Source organism: Dreissena polymorpha, chromosome 15 (assembly GCF_020536995.1).
Source record: "Dreissena polymorpha isolate Duluth1 chromosome 15, UMN_Dpol_1.0, whole genome shotgun sequence".
NCBI lineage: Eukaryota > Metazoa > Mollusca > Bivalvia > Myida > Dreissenidae > Dreissena > Dreissena polymorpha.
In genome coordinates this window covers 38063680-38086287 of record NC_068369.1, presented here as the reverse complement: position 1 = coordinate 38086287, position 22608 = coordinate 38063680, and the positions used below count along the sequence as shown (strand labels likewise).

General features: G+C 35.7%; 2 protein-coding genes across 4 annotated transcripts in view; both read right to left on the bottom strand.

Annotated features, from left to right (window-relative positions):
• Positions 1-926, bottom strand: part of LOC127860705 (tetraspanin-18-like) — a 10527-nt gene extending 9601 nt beyond the window's left edge. For both annotated transcript variants that reach the window (XM_052398957.1, XM_052398958.1), the window contains exon 1: positions 834-926. The gene's annotated coding sequence lies outside the window, so the exon portion shown is untranslated. The remainder of the gene's footprint in view (positions 1-833) is intronic.
• A 6626-nt stretch (positions 927-7552) lies between these two features.
• LOC127859927 (coiled-coil domain-containing protein 191-like) overlaps positions 7553-22608 on the bottom strand; it is a 31266-nt gene continuing 16210 nt past the window's right edge. For both annotated transcript variants that reach the window (XM_052397559.1, XM_052397560.1), the window contains exons 12-20: positions 21526-21676; positions 20658-20850; positions 20133-20227; positions 19750-19832; positions 18922-19023; positions 14431-14609; positions 14098-14215; positions 10964-11118; positions 7553-7875 (exon numbers count right to left, since the gene is read on the bottom strand). In XM_052397559.1, coding sequence (XP_052253519.1) covers positions 7710-7875; positions 10964-11118; positions 14098-14215; positions 14431-14609; positions 18922-19023; positions 19750-19832; positions 20133-20227; positions 20658-20850; positions 21526-21676 — 1242 coding nt within the window. In that variant the 3' untranslated portion in view covers positions 7553-7709. The remainder of the gene's footprint in view (positions 7876-10963; positions 11119-14097; positions 14216-14430; positions 14610-18921; positions 19024-19749; positions 19833-20132; positions 20228-20657; positions 20851-21525; positions 21677-22608) is intronic.

Genomic DNA, 22608 nt, shown 5'->3' with positions numbered 1-22608 from the left:
AAGTTATTTTCCTACTCCGTCAGTGCTACAAGTTATTTTCCTACTCCGTCAGTGCTACAAGTTATTTTCCTACTCCGTCAGTGCTACACTTATTTTCCTACTTCGTCAGTGCTACAAGTTATTTTCCTACTCCGTCAGTGCTACAAGTTATTTTCCTACTCGTCAGTTCTAAACTTTTTTCCTACTCCGTCAGTGCTACAAGTTATTTTCCTACTCCGTCAGTGCTACAAGTTATTTTCCTACTCCGTCAGTGCTACAAGTTATTTTCCTTCTTCGTCAGTGCTACAAGTTATTTTCCTACTCCGTCTCTGTTGCTGCTGCTACTGTTATTCAGCGATTCTACTTATTTTGCTTTTCAAATGTACTTTTACTGAATTTTCTACTTGTATAACACATCCTTGAAATGCGGTTCTGCTGCTACATCTACTACTACTGCTGCAGCTTCTAGTTCTACTTGTTACATTATTAAAAAAAAATTAAGCCGTGCTTTGTGTAAAAAGGGTTTAATGCATGTGCGTAAAGTGTCGTCCCAGATTAGCCTGTGCAGTCCGCACAGGCTAATCAGGGACGACACTTTCCGCCTGAACTGGATTTTTGACAAGAAGAGACTTTCTTTTAACAGAAAATATCATAAAAGCGGAAAGTGTCGTCCCTGATTAGCTGTGCGGACTGCACAGGCTAATCTTGGACGACATTTAACTCTCATGCATTAAACCCCCTTTTACAGAGCGCCGCTCATTTATATAATTCGATATATGACTAAAGAAATAAATGTATCTAAAATGTGCTTAGAGTAAATTATTATGATAGTAAAACACAACACTCATATATACCTGATCGTGATGTGCGCTGTATTCAATGTCGAAACCTGTATGGCGTTTTCAACGAACATGGTTTCACTAGTGAATGGCCATCCGATTGATAAGTTTATTTGCAAGTATTAAAAATCGAAGCCCGTTATATTAAATATTGACAGAAGCTGGAGGCGTTTAATGCTGTTCAAACACCGACTCGACGGATGGGGATTTGCCAGGTTCCGGTTTGAATACAAAAGCAATGGCACGGTCGATTGGTCCAGCCATTAAAATACGATGTCATTTTAAAATTGCAACACAGCAAATAACATTTTACTTTGGTTGGAACTTTAAGTTTTTACAATCGATAATTTATGATTTTTAACAACATAAATCTAAACCAAATTATTCTATTCATAAATATAAAAAAGAAACATCCCCGATAATTATATTTGATATGATTTATACTCGAGATTTATTTTATCACAATGATTAATTCGAGGAAAAGATGAGAGTAAGCGTGTTTATTTCAATGGCGTTTCCTTTCATGCAATTGCACCTGATTGTGTCAGTAATCTATTTAAATCCAACTTGCTTATTATGACAATTATTAATATTAAAGTCGCGAAAGCATACCTCACACCTGACGTTCGCGCCGTTCGCGCTGTTAGAGAATTTTTTTTAATTAATACAATTTTATACATCAAACGGCGAGATGGTCGATTGATATGAACATCGCGAACATATTGATTCTGCTGCGATTCAATGTTTCATTAGCGCCTGTGAATGTCTGATTGGAAACTGTAGCCGGTCTTTCATACAAACGCAATTTACTGACATGTACGATTTCAGCAATATTCGATTATTTTACGTTCAAATAAAAAACGAATATGGCACTCCACAAATACGTATTTCAATATGAGCCGCGTTCTGAGAAAACTGGGCTTAATGTATGTGCGTAAAGTGTCGTCCCATATTAGCCTGTGCAGTCCGCACAGGCTAATCAGGGACGACACTTTCCGTTTTTATGAAATTTTTCGTTAAAATGAAGTATTTTCTAAGAAAAAATCCAGTTTAGGCAGAAAGTGTCGTCCCTGATTGTCCTGAGCGGACTGCACAGGCTAATCTAGGACGACCCTTTACGCACATGCATTAAACCCCATTTTCATGGAGCACGGCCTTTATTATGCATAGGAGTTTTTGACGTTAACCTTATACAAGACAAGACAAGACAAATATTTATTCAGACTTGCACAGTGTATATCGTCTAAACACTAGATATTTCACATACAATTATGTCACAGAGATAAACATAGTAATAATATAAACATAAGGAGCACCGTTTACGTTTAAGAAAAGTTACAGAGATAAACATAGTAGTAACAATAACATAATCAGCATCGTATACGGTTACGAAAAGGCAAGGTAATATATGGAGGATTGCTATATAAATTAATTAACAACATTAGTAATATTATTTCTTAAAATCAGAGCTTCTTTTACAAATTTGGCTAACTTAATAAGTTCAAATTTATTCGTTGTATTCAGCAACTGGTGAAATTTGTAAACAGAAGGCCTATTGTAATAACATTTCTTTAAATAGTTTTTTTCTAATATCAACGTATAATGAACATTTACAGACAAAATGGTACTCATCTTCAATATCTAATTCGTTACAACAAAGGCAAAAACGTTCATTTCGTTATACAATGACGTTGCGCCCTTGAAATAAAGATTTCAGTGCTTCCCACAAATTTGAGATGGGAGTGGAGAACAAACAAGAAATAGCTGTGAATGGTCGCTAGAATTAAAAAATTCGTTCCAAGTTTCGTGAGTCTAGTCAATGTATTAGGTTGGTATGCTGAAACACACTCCTGGTCCACACATAATGCAGCATCGGGCGCGGAAGGACCTCGAAAACTTCCAAATTCACATGATTACAGTACAAATATGATATTGTTAATATATGTAGTCTGTTTATTGTACATATGCCGCATTAAAATACGAATAAATGCTTGTTTACGTATGAAATATTGATGGAGAATTTGATCTCTACATCTTTTTACAATATCGAATAAAAGATGGAGAATTCCATATTTACATCCATTTACACGCAACAGGCCTGACATATGGTATTTGCACGCATATTCTCACTTCTGACGGTATTTTCTAGTTTATTAGTTTATTTCAGTCTCACCCACAATTCATCATAACAATATTCACAATCAAAGATGCATAGCATGTATGAATGTGGCCATTGTTAGCGAATTATAAGACACTTTATATCACAATATCATTAAAATTCAATCATTATACTGACATAAAATACAAAAAAGCATAATATATAACACTTATCAAACTAAATTATATCTTTTTAAAGTTTAATAATTATTATGTAAAATGTGTACTAACATATTTACATATTAAAAACTTGATTAACCCATTTATGCCTAGCGTCTAGAAAAAAAGGCCCTGGCAAACAGCGTAGACCCAGATGAGACGCCGCATGATCAGGGTCTGCGTTGTTTGCTTAAAGGAATTTCTGAACGAAATATTCTTAATATAGAAATAAATATACTAGACATCCCTAAATTTGGAAATAAATTGATCGAATTTAGAAGGATGGGAGAGTCCACTAGGCATAAATGGGTTACTGTCCATTACAATCACAACAGATATTCTCACTCTCAACTGCTCGCGTAGAAAGTGCTATATTTTGATAGCTATTATGCTAATTTGTAAAATAATTAAAACTGTTTGATCTTTTTATAATAAATAAAGTAATTATCAACTCTACATGGGAGTCGACAAACTTAAAGGTGCCGCGTTAATTGGAATATGAAACGCTTTTGTTTTTGTTATTCACACTAATTAATATCAAAGAAACAAGATGCCTATAAAATAATGTAAATACCTTTTACTGTCATTACATTGTTAACTTCTACACATAAGTCACGTGTTACAGGTTGCGTCTTGGATTAGTAAAGTGCTTGATTGTGAATACATTAAAACAGCGTCTAAGTGAATAGTTAGAACGTTACTGGAATACAAAGGCGCAATTGTTGTGTTGGCTTGTAGATTGAACCATGCCAAAACAGCAAAAGGTATAGTTTTTATTATTACATGTATGTAGATATGTTTTATCATGTTGTATCATTATACTGAAATAAATATAAAATCTACATAATAAATAATGAAGTGACTACAAAAAGTAGTTCTTATTCTTGGTTATTTCAAGTCTCTCCTTTAATATCATAAGAATTTCCAAATTGTTACGACGTCGAGCTGTTTTTAAACTTTCCGCTTCTTTTCGATAAAATACAAACCAAACATCTTTTACCATATAACTTGAGAACTTATCGAATTTCCGATAACGATATTAGAATTTACACAAACATCATAAGCTAAAATTACTCTTTACAGAAAAAGGCCGGAAAACGAAGAGTTATGTACGTTAGGGTACTTCCAGAGACTTCCTCGACCCAGCCAACATCCGATTTCGCACCCACGACTACGATCCAGGAAAAAACGACCTCGCCTTCAAGATATGACGACGACGATGACCGCCACCGACGAATTCCTGATGTCATCACTCAACCAGATACTCAATAGCATCACGATAATGCTGCTTGACCTGGGGAAGTATGCGGCACCAGATGGAAGCACTGGCAAGAGAAACACACGCACAACTACTAGAGATGAGGAAGCTACGATCAATGGTAAAGGTCCAGATCTCAACGCACGGGTGTGAATAGATTTCCTTATTGATGTAATGTAGTTTGTAACGGTATGCATGTCTACACATATGTATTACTGTCCTTATTCATTTGATGTAGTTTGTGTATGTATGTTTGTCTGATTGTATGTATGACTGTCATTGATTTGATGTAAATTGTTTCTTTTATGTATGTTTGTGTTTATGTATGACTATCCTTATTGATTTGATCTAGTTTGTTTTTGTATGTATGATTTGTTTGTGTGTATGACTGTCCTTATTGATGTTATGTAAATTGTTTCTTGTGTGTATGTTTGTGTGTATGTAGGACTATCCTTATTCATTTGATGTAAATTGTTTCTGTATGTATGTCTGTGTGCACGTATGGCTGTGTAAGTACTTGATGATGTATACTTAAATATGTGTCTTGTATGGTGTCGATAACAATATAATATACTGTTTTAATTAAACAATAGCGCATGTATGTTGTCCTTGAGATGCAAGAAATAAAATTTCAAGCGAACATGCTTCTTTGCATTTGTTTGTTAATTTCGCGTAAATTTTTTTTTTTATCGTGTGTATCCTTGATACGTGTATGCAAGCAATACAATCTCGCTATAATTGTATATGCATGTATATTTTATTTTAGTGATTGGCATCACCGTCATATATATATATCATAGAGAATTGTATATATGGTATATATATATATAATTATCAATCTACTTGCGTTAAAAAGTGTGTATATCGTTATGTCACCTATTTTCGCGATGTACTTTCGATTTCACATCGCGAAATTTTATTACCGAATATACTGAAAATATGAAAACAACTTGTTTCAAGTAATGTAATATACCAGTCGTGATATTTTAACCAATATAAACTAATACTTGTAAAAAATACAGTATTTTAGAACTTTTATTTTTTCGCCATTCGTGGTTGACGGTACCTTTAAAATGATTCTGTAATGAGGGTAAACACAAGAGAAATAGTGGCGTTGTTTACAACCAATTAATACATAAAACACATTCGTGAACTTTGCAAACATTATACGGTATGCAATATCGAAATGTACATGTTCATTCACATTTACCTGTACTTGTATTTCACCGCGAACCACCGAGACCGCGGTGGTCCACCGTGAGATCGATTTCCCGATAACGCCCGCGGAACTCATCCACTGTCACCGAGATCTATCACGGTGGAAACATCTTCAGGCCACGGTGATGGTTTTATTACACTAATTCCATTTCCCATAGGGTCCCATTACAAAACCGACAACTTTAAAAGGATTTTTCTTATATTATATAATCAAATTTTGCAAGACCGTTATCATTTTAAAGATAAATATGTACTCTTTTAATAAATCAATCAAAGACAACCACTCTCGGAATACAGAGTTTCAGAATTGATATTTCGACAAAAGCCCCGTACTTCAATGAAAACACCCCAAACGTTCATCTTTCAACGTAATCCCCAATTGAATGCACCAAAATGTTGCAGACACACATAATGAACAGGAAATAATTGCAAAAAACAAAATTGTGATCCGAAAACAACGGTCACCTGTGGACAACGGTAACTTTGGTTATTTCACATGACTGACCGCTGTTCTCAGGCTTGACTGTATTTGTAAAATAAATTTGGCATTGAAAGGAAGGAAATCGGCTGAAAGGAGGAAAAATCACACCCCTGTGAACCAACTTACCACACCTGGTCCGGTATTAAAGGCGCCTTTTCACGTTTTGGTAAATTGATAAAATTAAAAACAGCTGTTGTAGATTCGCAAATATTTTCGTTGTAGTTATATTTGTGAGGAAACAGTAATACTGAACATTTACCATGCTCTAAAATATCTATTATACGCATCTTTTGACGATTCAAAAACCTGAAAATTATAAAGCATTGCAACGCGAAAGGATTGAATAATATGGAGAGTTCTGTTGTTTTCGTTATATTTTGTTGTACTAGGAGGATTGCTTATATGAAGTATACAATTCATCACTGATTGTATGAGCACGAATGTCCGAGTGGTTTAAGCGATAGATTTATACTCCAAGGGTTAGTGGTTCGAGCCCAGTTGAGGGTTCCTTTTTTTCTTTCTTTATTTTTTTATCTTGTTTTTTTTTTTACTGGAGCTTTTGAGATCCATTGTTTACATTTATCAATATAAAGCATTTAATGACAAACTCCATTACATGCCAAAATCTGTGAAAAGGCCCCTTTAAAGCGAACCTTTCAATAGCTATCACACGTGCTTTAATATAATATCTAACAGTCTATAAGTTGTGTCTGTTTATTACAATTCATAGGACTTATAGAAACGTGAGAAAGCAAAAAAAAATTCATCGAAGAATTTGTCATGCTTTTTTATTACATGCAACTATTGATATGCTTGGACGCCACACCGAAAACTGCATTAAAATCAGCATTGTTTTGACAAAATATCGGCTACTCCCTGTAGTAATCTGTCATGTAAAATGTGTCTCATAATATCATAATACCTTCTGATTGGTTGCTAAGGTTTGTTATTATGAGCATGTGCTTGCTCTATAAATAGTTTATTAATGGAAAAACAAAACCTTTGTCCATGTGTTTCTAAAAAAAAACAAACATTTTTTTTCACAAATAAGCGACTTAAAACACATTTGATAACCTACTAATAAACCATAACACACAAAACAATAATGTGTTTCGTAATTTAAATAATCATAGCATCTGTCTGGGGTAAAAATGACCTACTTTTCAATGAAAACTGGAAATCATGAAAATGATCGTTGTTATAGTTAGTAATAAACAGTTAATAAATTAAAACGTCTAAAAATTGAAAAACATTAACTGCTGAGCACTTATTGAGCGGTTTTAGTTAAAGTCAGGATACAATGAGTAGGGCCGATACTATGAGAATAAGGGATACTGTTACTCATTCTAAAAATAATCAGATGTAGATGGAAATAGTATATTTAGGCATTCTATTGGAAGTAGAAGAATCACTATTTTGAATGTACATGGAACTTAAAACATGAAAGGAAATAACACTATATAAGTTAAGAATTTTAATACCTGGGTATGCACATTTCCTAACATTCAAAGTTGCAAAAAAGGTAATTAATAAACATATCACAATTTAAATATTAATACAATCAAGAACAAAAACCAAGCAGTATATTGAACACTGGGAGCCCAATGCCAAGCTAACGCTAGCTTATTACAAGACTCTCGCTAACAGAAATGGTGGGCTCAAAGTCTGGTAACATGGCGGCAACTTTCTGCCTTAACTCTTCCCGTCTCTTCTCCCTCTCCTTCTCTCTCTCAATCTCCTGCGGTAGTTGACGCCACGCGATGAAATGCCTCTTCAATAGCAACCTGAGAAAGACAGTTAACCCTTTACCACTTAGATACGTATTTAACCCTTAACCACTTAGATACGCATTTAACCCTGTATCACTTGGATATGTATTTAACACTTTACCATTTAGATACATATTTAACCCTTTGCCACTTATAAATGTATTAAACCCTTTACCACTTAGATACGTATATAACCCTTTACCACTTAGATCTTTATTTAACCCTTTTCCACTTAGATACGTATATAACCCTTTACCACTTAGATACGTATTTAACCCTTTACCACTTATATACCTACGTATTCAACCCTTCACCACTTTTATATGTATTCAACCCTTTACCACTAAGATATGTATTTAACCCTTTACCACTTTTATACCTATTCAACCCTTTACCACTAAGATATGTATTTAAGCCTTTACCACTTAGATACGTATTCACTTCTTTACCACTTAGATACATATTCAACCTTTACCACTTAGATACGTATTTAACCCTTTACCACTTAGATACGTATTTAACCCTTTACCTCTGAGATATGTATTTCACCCTTTACCACTTAGATATGTATTTAACCCTTTACCACTTAGATACGTATTTAACCCTTTACCACTAAGATACGTATTCACTCCTTTACCACTTAGATACATATTCAACCTTTACCACTGAGATACGTATTTAACCCTTTACCACTTAGATATGTATTTAACCCTTTATCACTTAGATATGTATTTAACCATTTACCACTTAGATTTGTATTTAACCCTTTACCACTTAAATATGTTTTTAACCCTTTACCATTTTAATACGTATTTAACCCTTTACCACTTTGATACTTATTTTACCATTTACCACTTAGATACATATTTAACCCTTTACCACTTAGATATGTATTTTTACCCATTTGTAGTGCCAATAGAAAGTTAAATTTAATGAAAGACCTTTCTTACTAGATTCAAATTTTAAAGGCTTCATTCTAAACCCTTAGATACTGATGAGCAGCAAACAGCATAAAACCTGAACAGACTGCGAGTAACTCGCAGGCTTTTCTGGTTTTTATGCGGTTTGCACATAGCCATTTCAACTTTGCTTCTGAGTGTGAAAGGGGTAATGCTGCATTAACAATCACTAGCAATAAGTTTCACAAACTTACCACATGGTAGAACTTTCAAGTTTCTGTATGTTTTGCAATTTGCAAATAAAAATCATGTTCTTTATTTATTGACTTATTCGAAACAAATACATATCTTTGCGGAATGTACTATCAGCAAAACTAGTTCTGATGCCAATATTTTTGATTCCACACAAGAAGCCTACACACTGGAAATTATAGTACACCTGCCTGGGTTGTGTCCCTGTTTAACAATTTGGCAGGAATGTAAAATTTCCCAGTTGTTCATAGTAATTTAAGAACATAATAGCACAAGCATAGAAAGATCTACACCTCCTTTACTAATTAGAAATCAATTCACTTAATATGCAGTCAAATGATGTATACAGATTAAGTTTAAATACATATTAGAATACTTCAGTAAGCAATACAAACTCTTTAAAGCCCTTGTCTACTAAACATCTATAATATGGTATTCATGAAAAGACTGAACCAAATAAGCCCCTGAAGAAGCATAAAGAATGCATTGTTTGTACATTTAATAACAAGAAGAAATACAGCTGTAATGCAGCAGAATTCATTTAAAGTTATTAAGACAACAATCTCATAAGGGAGTATGCATGCACAGGCAGATAATCCCTTTCAAAAATTGTAAGTACTGTTTGCTTTTACGTCAATAGCCTGTTTATCATAGACAAGAAACCGTCGGAGACAGGTGATGCTCCCCAAAGTGTTTTTTGTCGTAATATTGCACTATATATTCAGATGAAAGGCAACGTCTTGAGGGGCATAACTTTGGACAAAATAATACCATGGATGGTTTAGCAACTTAAAAATTTCAAAGGGCCATAACTCTCTAAATAAATCATCTAACCAGAACCCACAAATAACATGCGCATCTCCTCAAGGTAGTTAAGCTTCCCATAAAACTTCATTGAATTCCAGTCAGAAGTTGGGGAGAAATAGCCCCGGACAAGAATTGCACTATATGTACAGTTTATAGAAAATTTCAAAGGGCCATAACTCTGTGAAAAATCATCAGACCATAACCGGCTGATAATATGCACATCTCCTGTTGGTAGTGAAGCTTCCCATAAAGTTTCATTGAATTCCCGTAAAAAGTTGCTGAGAAATAGCTCGGACAAGAATTGCACTATATGTACAATGTAAAATTTCAAAGGGTCGCAAGTCTGTGAAAAATCATCGCACTAGAACCGGCTGATAATATGCATATTTCCTCTTGGTAGTGAAGCTTCCCATAAAGTTTCATTGAATTCCAGTCATTAGTTGCTGAGAAAAAGCCCGGACAAGAATTGCACTATATGTACAGTTAATGGAATATTTCAAAGGGCCATAAGTCTGTGAAAAATCATCCGACCAAAACTGGCTGATAATATGCACATCTCCTTATGGAAGTGAAGCTTCCCATAAAGTTTCATTGAATTCCGGTCATTAGTTGCTGAGAAATAGCCCGGACAAGAATTGCACTATATGTACAGTTAATGGAAATTTTCAAAGGGTCATAACTCGGTGAAAAATCATCTGACTAGAACCCGCTGATAACATGCACATGTCCTCTTGGTAGTGAAGCTTCCCATAACGTTTCATTGAATTCCGGTCATTAGTTGCTGAGAAATAGCCTGGACAAGAATTGCCATATGTACAGTTAATGGAAAATTTCAAAGGGCCATAACTCTGTTAAAAATCATCCGACCAGAACCGGCTGATAATATGCACATCTCCTCTTGGTATTGAAGCTTCCCATAAAGTTTAATTGAATTCTGGTCATTAATTGCTGCCAAATAGCCCGGACAAAAATTGTGCAGGGACAGACGGACAAAGGCACGGACAGACGAAGCGGCGACTATATGCTCCCCCAAAAATTTTTGGGGGAGCATAAAAAGCACAACAAAATAATATAAAAGATGAACTCAGTCTCTTTTTAAGTAGGTTAGTTCAAGTCTTAACATGTCCAGCTATCTCCAAACTTACTTTCTATAGTGTTCTCTAGCCTTTCGCTCTTTTTCCCAGGATGCCACTTTTTCCTCATTTGCATAATCCCTCCAGGCTTGAAACAACTTGCTCACAATGTTCACTTCATAGTGTTTCTTAGCCTTGTGCTCTTCAATAATCTGGTGACGTTTGTACTGAAATGAAATACCAAAACCTATATTTTGTACAAGATATTGTTTATTGTACATCATCTCAGTAATTCTTGTTTCCCTTCTATGTTATGTTTCTGTATGCACTATTTTCAATCAAGTAATTTTATTATAACATCCTCTTTATCCAAATCTTTAAGAAATGGCTTTAAAGCAAATAATCCCTTAAAGTAAATGTAAATATTCTCATTCATGTTAACAATCCAGTGAACAACACTAAAGCACCCCACAACACATTTCTAAACAACACATTTGTGCCATCCCCATGTACGACCTTTGAGATGTAAGTTTGACCTTGACCTATTGACAATAATGTACAGTAAGCTGCTTCCCCACAAAGTTCATCTGTGATAAGTCATTTTAATATTCCTTGACGCTTTATAAAGTAACAAAAATACACAGACTTGACGCATTATAAAGTAACAGTCCAGAGATGATCAAAATACACAGAAACAAACATGACATACATTATGTAAACAGTTGAAGCCAGTAACAGTACTGCGGACTAACAATCGTAATGCTTGATGACTCACGCTGTTAAAGGTTATACAAATGAGCCTCGTTCTGGGAATACAGGGCTTAATGACTTCCACTGTGAAAGGTTATACACATGAGCCTCGTTCAGGGAAAACAGGGCTTAATGACTTCCACTGTTAAAGGTTATACACATGAGCCTCGTTCAGGGAAAACAGGGCTTAATGATGTCCACTGTTTAAGGTTATACACATGAGCCTCGTTCTGGGAATACAGGGCTTAATGACGTCAACTGTGAAAGGTTATACACATGAGCCTCGTTCAGGGAAAACAGGGCTTAATGATGTCCACTGTTTAAGGTTATACACATGAGCCTCGTTCAGGGAAAACAGGGCTTAATGGCTCCACTGTGAAAGGTTATACAAATGAGCCGCGTTCTAGGAATACAGGGCTAAATGACGCCCACTGTGAAAGGTTATACACATGAGGCTCGTTCTGGGAATACAGAACTTAAGGTTATAAAAATGAACCTTGTTCTGGGAAAACAGGGCTTACTGACTTCCACTGTGAAAGGTTATACACATGAGACTCGTTCAAGGAAAACAGGGCTTAATGATGTCCATTGTTAAAGGTTATACACATAAGCCTCGTTCAGGGAAAACAGGGCTTGATGATGTCCACTGTTGAAGGTTGTACACATGAGCCTCGTTCAGGGAAAACAGGGCTTAATGACATCCATTGTTAAAGGTTATACACATGAGCCTCGTTCAGGGAAAACAGGGCGTAATGACTTCCACTGTGTAAGGTTATACAAATGAGCCTTGTTCTGAGAAAACAGGGCTTAGCGATGTCCACCGTTAAAGGTTATACACATGAGCCTCGTTCTGGGAGAACAGGGCTTAATGATGTCCACCGTTAAAGGTTATACACATGAGCCTCGTTCTGAGAAAACAGGGCTAAATGACTTCCACTGTGAAAGGTTATACACATGAGCCTCGTTCAGGGAAAACAGGGCTTAATGACTTCGACTGTTTAAGGTTATAAAAAATGAGCCTCGTTCTGGGAAAACAGGGCTTAATGATGTCCACTGTTAAAGGTTATACACATGAGCCTCGTTCAGGGAAAACAGGGCTAAATGACTTCCACTGTGAAAGGTTATACACATGAGCCTCGTTCTGGGAAAACAGGGCTTAATGACACCCACTGTGAAAGGTTATACACATGAGCCTCGTTCAGGGAAAACAAGGCTTAATTATGTCCACTGTGAAAGGTTATACACATGAACCTCGTTCTGGGAAATCAGGGCTTAATGAGGCCCACTGTGAAAGGTTATACACATGAGCCTCGTTCAGGGAAAACAGGGCTTAATGATCTCCACTGTGAGAGGTTATACACATGAGCCTCGTTCTGGGAAATCAGGGCTTAATGACGCCCACTGTGAAAGGTTATACACATGAGCCTAGTTCTGGGAAAACAGGGCTTAATGACGCCCACTGTTTAAGGTTATACACATGAGCCTCATTCAGGGAAAACAGGGCTTAATGACGTACACTGTTTAAGGTTATACACATGAGCCTCATTCAGGGAAAACAGGGCTTAATGATGTCCACCGTTAAAGGTTATACACATGAGCCTCGTTCTGGGAAATCAGGGCTTGATGACACCCACTGTTAAAGGTTGTACACATATGCCTCGTTCTGGGAAAACAGGGCTTAATGACTTCCACTGTTAAAGGTTATACACATGAGCCTCGTTCTGGGAAAACAGGGCTTAATGAATTCCACTGTTAAAGGTTATACAGATGAGCCTCGTTCTGGGAAATCAGGGCTTGATGACGCCCACTGTTAAAGGTTATACACATGAGCCTCGTTCAGGGAAAACAGGGCTTAATGATGTCCACTGTTAAAGGTTCTACACATGAGCCTTGTTTAGGGTAAGCAGAGCTTAACACATGTGCGCATATTGTTATCACAGATTAGGGTGTGCAGTCTGCATGGGCCAATCGGGGACCACACTTTCCCCTTTTATAGAATTTTTTGTTTAAAGGAAGTTTTTTCTTAACAATAATGCAGCAGACTGCACAGGTATATATGGGAGGACACTTTCCGCACATGCATTGAACCTAGTTTTACTTGAACCCGGCTCGTTCAATAACAGTACTGCAGATGAACAATGGTAATCCTTCATTACTCCAACTGTTAAATTTTATACTTATTAATCCTTCAACACTTAGATACGTATTTCCTCGTATTTGTAGTACCCCATAATGTTAAATTGAATTTGAGACCTTTCTTACTAGATTCAAGTTTTAAAGGCTTCAACTCCAAACCTTAGATACTGATGAGCAGCAAACAGCATAAAACCTGAACAGACTGCATGTTACTCGCAGACTGTTCTGGTTTTATGCTGTTTGCACATAGCCATAATGCATTTTCACGTTGCTTCTGAGTGGGAAAGACTGGTGCAGTGTGCTGGTTTATCCACTCTTACCAGTCTCCAGCTCTGGAATGCGTGTTTCACACACAGGAAGTTGGACATCTGATCGGCCAGAGCTTCCTTCTCCCTCCATTCCTCCTTAACAGCGGCATGCCACGCTAGCAGCACTTTCCTGAAGAAAGAGGCTCAAAGGTAAAATATTTACAGAACAGTAGATCCAACTTCACAAGAGAAAACAACCTAAAAAGCTTATCTAAGGAAATTCAAGATCAATAACTTTACAGTTCCTTTCGGCACTTTCCTACTATGACTACCTCTGTAATACATTCTCAAAATGTTCAATGGCTCCACAGAAATACAATTCCTTTAATGAATATTGATGGTTACCTCTGTAATACATTCTCAAAATGTTCATCGGCCCGTTTCTCATTTTCCTTTGCCATCTGCACCAGTTTACGCATGGGAAGTATTCCACGATATTTCAGTATTGCACGCTGGTAATGTTGATCTGCCATTGTTACCTGCTGGCGCAACTTTTCTTCTGCTGTTTGTCTCTCTATTTCACGCTAAAAGCAAACAAAAATGTCTTAAATTTTCTCAGTTTACTTTTTCTTCAATTAAACTACTCTATAACAAGCGATGTGTTTGTGAAACACTATGTCCCCATATATTTGACCTTTGACCTTGAAGGATGACCTTGACCTTTCACCACTCACAATGTGCAGCTCCATGAGATACACATGCATACCAAATATTAAGTTGCTATCTTCATATTGCAAAAGTGTACATTTAATTAGCGATTTTGACCCATATATTTGACCTTTGACCTTGAAGGATGACCTTGAATTTTCACCACTCAAAATGTGCAGCTCTATGAGATACACATGCATGTCAAATATGAAGTTGCTATCTTCAATATTGCAAAAGTTATTGCAAATGTTAAAGTTTGCACAAAATAACACACAAACCAACCAACAAACCAACCAACAGACAGGGCAAAAACAATATGTCCCCCACTATAGTGGTGGGGGACATAAAAAGATGTGTTACTTCTACAGAAAGGCGTATTGAATAAATAAAATTTATCCAAATTTTATATTTTTACAAATAGTTCGATCTTCATACATTCTTATCTAAAAAGATCTAACATATCTTCTTAGCTGACCTTGTTCTTAACATGAATTATTGAATTCATAGTTGTTTCTTTAAACATAGTTATTCATGCCTGTTTTTCTAGATGAACATGTACATACATGTTTCTCTAGATGAACATGTACAAACATGTTTCTCTAGATTTACATATTCATACCTGTTACTCTAGATGTACATATTCATACCTTTTACTCTAGATGTACATATGTATACCTGTTTCTCTAAATGTACATATGCATACCTGTTTCTCTAGATGTACATATTCATAACAGTTTCTCTAGATGTACATATTCATACCTGTTTCTCTAAATGTACATATTTATACCTGTTTCTCTAAATTTACATACTCATACCTGTTTCTCTAGATGCACATGTTCATTCCTGTTTCTCTAGATGTACATATTCATACCTGTTTCTCTAGATGTACATATTCATACCTGTTTCTCTGCATGTACATATTGATACATGTTTCTCTAGATGTTCAAATTCATACCTGTTTCTCTAGATGTACATGTTCATACCTGTTTCTCTAGATGTACATGTTCATACCAGTTTCTCTAGATGTGCATATTGATACCCGTTTCTCTGGAACTTAATATTCATACCTGTTTCTCTAGATGTACATATTCATACCTGTTCCTCTAGATGTACATATTCATACCAGTTTCTCTAGATGTACATATTGATACCTGTTTCTCTATATGTACATATTCATACATGTTTCTCTATATGTACATATTCATACCTGTTTCTCTAGATGAACATACTCATACCAGTTTCTCTAGATGTACATGTTCATACCTGTTTCTCTTGATGTACATATTGATACCTGTTTCTCTAGATGTACATATTGATACCTGTTTCTCTAGATGTACATATTCATACCTGTTCCTCTAGATGTACATATTCATATCAGTTTCTCTAGATGTACATATTGACACCTGTTTCTCTATATGTACATATTCATACCTGTTTCTCTAAATGTACATATTCATACCTGTTTCTCTAGATGTACATGTTCATACCTGTTTCTCTAGATGTACATGTTCATACCTGTTTCTCTACCTGTACCTGTCATACCTATTTGTCTACAAGTACATACCTGTTTTTCTAGATGTACATATTCATACCTGTTTCTCTAGATGTACATATTCATAACAGTTTCTCTAGATGTACATATTCATACCTGTTTCTCTAGATGTACATGTTCATACCTGTTTCTCTAGATGTACCTGTCATACCTGTTTCTCTAGATGTACCTGTCATACCTATTTGTCTACAAGTACATACCTGTTTTTCTAGATGTACATATTCATACCTGTTTCTCTAGATGTACATGTTCATACCAGTTTCTCTAGATGTACATATTCATACCAGTTTCTCTAGATGTACATATTCATACCAGTTTCTCTAAATGTACATATTCATACCAGTTTCTCTAGATGTACATGTTCATACCTGTTTCTCTAGATGTACATATTCATACCTGTTTCTCTAGATGTACATACTCATACCAGTTTCTCTAGATGTACATATTCATACCTGTTTCTCTAGATGTACATGTTCATACCTGTTTCTCTAGATGTACATGTTCATACCAGTTTCTCTAGATGTACATATTCATACCTGTTTCTCAGGATGTACATATTCATACCTGTTTCTCTAGATGTACATGTTCATACCTGTTTCTCAGGATGTACATATTCATACCTGTTTCTCGAGATGTACATATTCATACCAGTTTCTCTAGATGTACATATTCATACCAGTTTCTCTAAATGTACATATTCATACCTGTTTCTCGAGATGTACATATTCATACCTGTTTCTCTAGATGTACATGTTCATACCAGTTTCTCTAGATGTACATGTTCATACCTGTTTCTCTAGATGTACATGTTCATACCAGTTTCTCTAGATGTACATATTCATACCTGTTTCTCTAGATGTACATGTTCATACCAGTTTCTCTAGATGTACATGTTCATACCTGTTTCTCTAGATGTACATGTTCATACCAGTTTCTCTAGATGTACATATTCATACCAGTTTCTCTAGATGTACATATTCATACCAGTTTCTCTAGATGTACATGTTCATACCTGTTTCTCTAGATGTACATGTTCATACCAGTTTCTCTAGATGTACATATTCATACCTGTTTCTCTAGATGTACATGTTCATACCAGTTTCTCTAGATGTACATGTTCATACCTGTTTCTCTAGATGTACATGTTCATACCAGTTTCTCTAGATGTACATATTCATACCAGTTTCTCTAGATGTACATGTTCATACCAGTTTCTCTAGATGTACATGTTCATACCACTTTCTCTAGATGTACATATTCATACCAGTTTCTCTAGATGTACATATTCATACCAGTTTCTCTAGATGTACATATTCATACCAGTTTCTGTAGATGTACATATTCATACCAGTTTCTCTAGATGTACATATTCATACCTGTTTCTCAGGATGTACATATTCATACCTGTTTCTCTAGATGTACATGTTCATACCTGTTTCTCAGGATGTACATATTCATACCTGTTTCTCGAGATGTACATATTCATACCAGTTTCTCTAGATGTACATATTCATACCAGTTTCTCTAAATGTACATATTCATACCTGTTTCTCGAGATGTACATATTCATACCTGTTTCTCTAGATGTACATGTTCATACCAGTTTCTCTAGATGTACATGTTCATACCTGTTTCTCTAGATGTACATGTTCATACCAGTTTCTCTAGATGTACATATTCATACCTGTTTCTCTAGATGTACATGTTCATACCAGTTTCTCTAGATGTACATGTTCATACCTGTTTCTCTAGATGTACATGTTCATACCAGTTTCTCTAGATGTACATATTCATACCAGTTTCTCTAGATGTACATATTCATACCAGTTTCTCTAGATGTACATGTTCATACCTGTTTCTCTAGATGTACATGTTCATACCAGTTTCTCTAGATGTACATATTCATACCTGTTTCTCTAGATGTACATGTTCATACCAGTTTCTCTAGATGTACATGTTCATACCTGTTTCTCTAGATGTACATGTTCATACCAGTTTCTCTAGATGTACATATTCATACCAGTTTCTCTAGATGTACATGTTCATACCAGTTTCTCTAGATGTACATGTTCATACCAGTTTCTCTAGATGTACATATTCATACCAGTTTCTCTAGATGTACATGTTCATACCACTTTCTCTAGATGTACATATTCATATCTGTTTCTCTAGATGTACATATTCATATCTGTTTCTCTAGATGTACATGTTCATACCAGTTTCTCTAGATGTACATATTCATACCTGTTTCTCTAGATGTACATATTCATACCTGTTTCTCTAGATGTACATATTCATATCTGTTTCTCTAGATGTACATATTCATATCTGTTTCTCTAGATGTACATATTCATATCTGTTTCTCTAGATGTACATATTCATACCAGTTTCTCTAGATGTACATATTCATACCAGTTTCTCTAGATGTACATATTCATACCAGTTTCTCTAGATGTACATATTCATACCTGTTACTCTAGATGTACATATTCATACCAGTTTCTCTAGATGTACATATTCATACCAGTTTCTCTAGATGTACATATTCATACCAGTTTCTCTAGATGTACATATTCATACCAGTTTCTCTAGATGTACATATTCATACCTGTTACTCTAGATGTACATGTTCATACCTGTTTTTCTAGACGTTTCCTCTCCCTGTACGCCTCAGCTCTCGCTTTCTTCTCAGCCTCATCCTGCTGTTTTTGAGCCTCTGCCTGGGCCTCCAACTCTGTCTGAATTAAAATGAGCCACGTTCTGGGAACACTGGGCTTAATGCATGTGCGTTTAGTGTAATTCCAAATTAGCCTGTTTACTCCACAAAGGCTTATCAGGGACTACATTTTGCGCCTATAATTTAATTTTTGCGATGAAGTGACTTCCTTTAAATGAAAAATATCATAAAAGCGGACAACACTCTCTGATTGTATGGTATTTTTTGTTAAAAATAAGTATCCTCTAAGGAAAAAATAAACTTAGGCAAACAGTGTTGTCCCAGATTAGCATGTGTGGATTGCTTAGGCTAATCCGGAATGACACTTCACGCACATGCATTAAAGCCAGTTTTCCCAAAACAAGGCAGAAATAATTACACTGTTATAGAAACACAGTAACAGTGTTGTGTTTACCCCCATTTAGCTGTCATGAATAGTTTAAACAATTTCTTCAGACTTTAAGGACCATGTGTCATGACTTGGTGCTAATATGAAGAGCTTTTATGCAAACTTTTACATTAAGTGTTTAAAATGTATGGAAAAACAGCCTGCTTCAAAACTCTATATAGTGGATGGTATAAATACTAATACATCTTCAAGGAATTGACACCCCTCCCCCGTCAAAAATAGTAAAATAATTAGGATATGTACAACAATACTCATCTATTTGATTTCATTCAATTTGCAATCAGAATTATGATTTGAGAAAAAAAAATCTGTGAAGTTTTGGAACAGCCCTGTTTTTACCAGTTTTTGTTCCTCTTGTAACTTGCGCCTTTCCTCTCTTTCTTTCTTTTGCCTGGCCCTCTCTGCAGACCTGTCCTCCATATCTGCAACAGTAACATAAAGACATTGGAACGTGCCATAGCTTAAAATTATTTTGAGAGACTCCAGATATTTGGACTGCAAACATATACTTTTCTGGACATGAAGATGTTTGGAAATCAATCACTTTTCAGAACATGCATATATTTTGACTTCAATTATTTTTCATGACCTGTAAATATTTGGACTTAACTTACTTTTCATGACCCGCAGATATTTAGACTTTACTCACTTATTCACAATCTGAAGCAATTTGGACTTCACTTACTTTTAAGAACCTTCGTATATATTAGGACTTAACTTACTTTTTAGGACCTGCAGATATTTGGACTTCTCGCTTGCAGTGCTGGTGAATGTAGAGGGGCGTGACACGTCAGTCCGCGCTGACATCGCTCCATTCCTGCAGTCCCAGTAGGAGAACACAAATTAACCATACAATCAATCACTTGATATTCAGTCTGACGGACAATTTTAAAGCCCCATAAACACTCAAACTCAATGAATATTTCATAGAGTATTTCGTAAAATAAAGTTAACCCATTAAAAATCAGCGTTTGTTTATTTTGAGTGTTAATGGGGCTTTTACAGTTTCTGTAAGTGTTTTCAGTTTTGAAAGAAAACAAAACAATAGTGACCTAACTTGTTGCTTGTTAACACAATGTACAATTTGAATCAATATTATATCAAGTTTATTACCTGTGGTGTAAAAAGAATGCTATAAAAGTCTTCAAACAAAAACTGAATGCATGTTGATAGGACAACAGACAACAAGTTTTTTAATATAAAAGTATATAAACTATTCATAAAATAAATTATTGACTGTTTCATACACAACTGTTTGGGCTTCTGTCCTTGAGGTTTCAGCCCCATTTGACCTTTGACCCCTGGACGACCCTGCACTCTGGGGTCGGGAAGTTGCCGAGATTCCCCGGGGTGGGGCCTTGCTAGGAGTCTTGGTGTTTGCAGAATGGGGTCTCTGTTGTTTTGAGGTGCTTTTAGGTGTCTTTGAGCTTGGTTTATCTTCTATGTGTAGAGAAATATGCATAAAAAACGTTTTATTAAACTATAGAATGTTTTAATAAAATGTTAATTTGAAAATGTCAGTGAAAATATAAAAGTATACATTTTAACTGGAATGTAAATACCATATCAAATATAATATTATGATATAAACACAATTAAATATGTACTTTACTTACGGTCATAGAATTTGATATGTCACAAAAAGCAATACATCCTCTTTATCATAATTGATCATACTGCAGTAAACAGTAAATACTACAGCAACCAAAAATATCTTCTTCAAATTGTAAAGAAATAATAATTGCTCTGTCTTCATTTCATTATAAAACAAGAGCACCGCATAACAGGTGCCAAGGCACAGCTGCCGGTGCAGTTTTGAATAAATTAAAGCTTGTCAGAATTTATTTTATTTTTTTAGAGTTCACAGTGACCTTGACCTGTGGCCTAGGTCAAAAATGAGTGTGGCGTGTAGAACTCATCAAGGTGCAGCTACATATGAAGTTTCAATGTTGTAGGTGGAAGCACATTCATTTTAGAACCAATGTTCAAAAGGTTAACAAAATGTTAAGGTTTAAACACTATGCGGACGGTGGACGACGGAAAGACACGACAAGCTGGCTATGACAATACCTCGGGTTTTCTCAGAAAACAGCAGAGCTAATAAAAACCACCTACCATGAACTCCATTTTTAATATATTCCTCATTGATTTGTCGCCCTTTTTCTTCTTCAGCCTGAAGTTGTTCCCCTTGTTCTACCTGCTGTTTCATTTGCTCCAGAACCAGTTTTTGCTCAGTTAATTGTTTTTGTAGCTCTGCATGTGTACTCTGTAGAAGAAGTACATGTTACTTAATTGTTGCTTGATGTCTTATTATATTATGTTCATAATTGTAAACTGTTGACCTTTAAACAATCACTTGTTTTATTTTTATTTTTTATGATTTTACAACAAAGAGTTGTTTTTTTAACATTCTGGCATCAGAACAAACCTTTGACACTGTTTATAACAACTAACACTCAATTATGCCACAGACATGGATGTTCATGCAAAGATGTTTGACAAAGTTGATTGTATTGTGGCAAAACATGACGTGTACTGTGACCTTGACCTTTGAGCTACAAACCTGACCTTTGAGCTACAAACAATATCTTTGAGCTACAACCTAGATATCTGAGCTACAAACCTGGCCTTTACCTTTGAGCTACAACCCAGACCTTTGTGCTTGAACCCAGATCTTTGTGCTACAACCCAAAACTTTGTGCAACAACCCAGACTTTTGAGCTCCAACTCAGACCTTTGAGCTACAACTCAGACCTTTGAGCTACATCCCAGACCTTTGAGCTACAACCCTAACCTTTGAGCTACAACCCAGACCTTTGAGCTACAACCCAGACCATTGTGTTACAACCCAGATATTTGAGCTACAAATCTGACCTATGTGCTACAACCCAGACCTTTGAGCTACACTCCGACCTTTGAGCTACAACCCAGACCTTTGTGCAACAAACCAGACCTTTGTGCTACAACCCAGACCTTTGTGTTACAACCCAGATATTTGAGCTACAAATCTGACCTTTGTGCTATAACCCAGACATTTGTGCTATAACCCTGACCTTTGAGCTACAATCAAGACCTTTGTGCAACAAACCAGACCTATGTGCTACAACCCAGACATTTGAGCTACAACCCAGACCTTTGAGCTACAACCCAGACCTTTGTGCTACAACCCAGACCTTTGTGTTACAACCCAGATCTTTG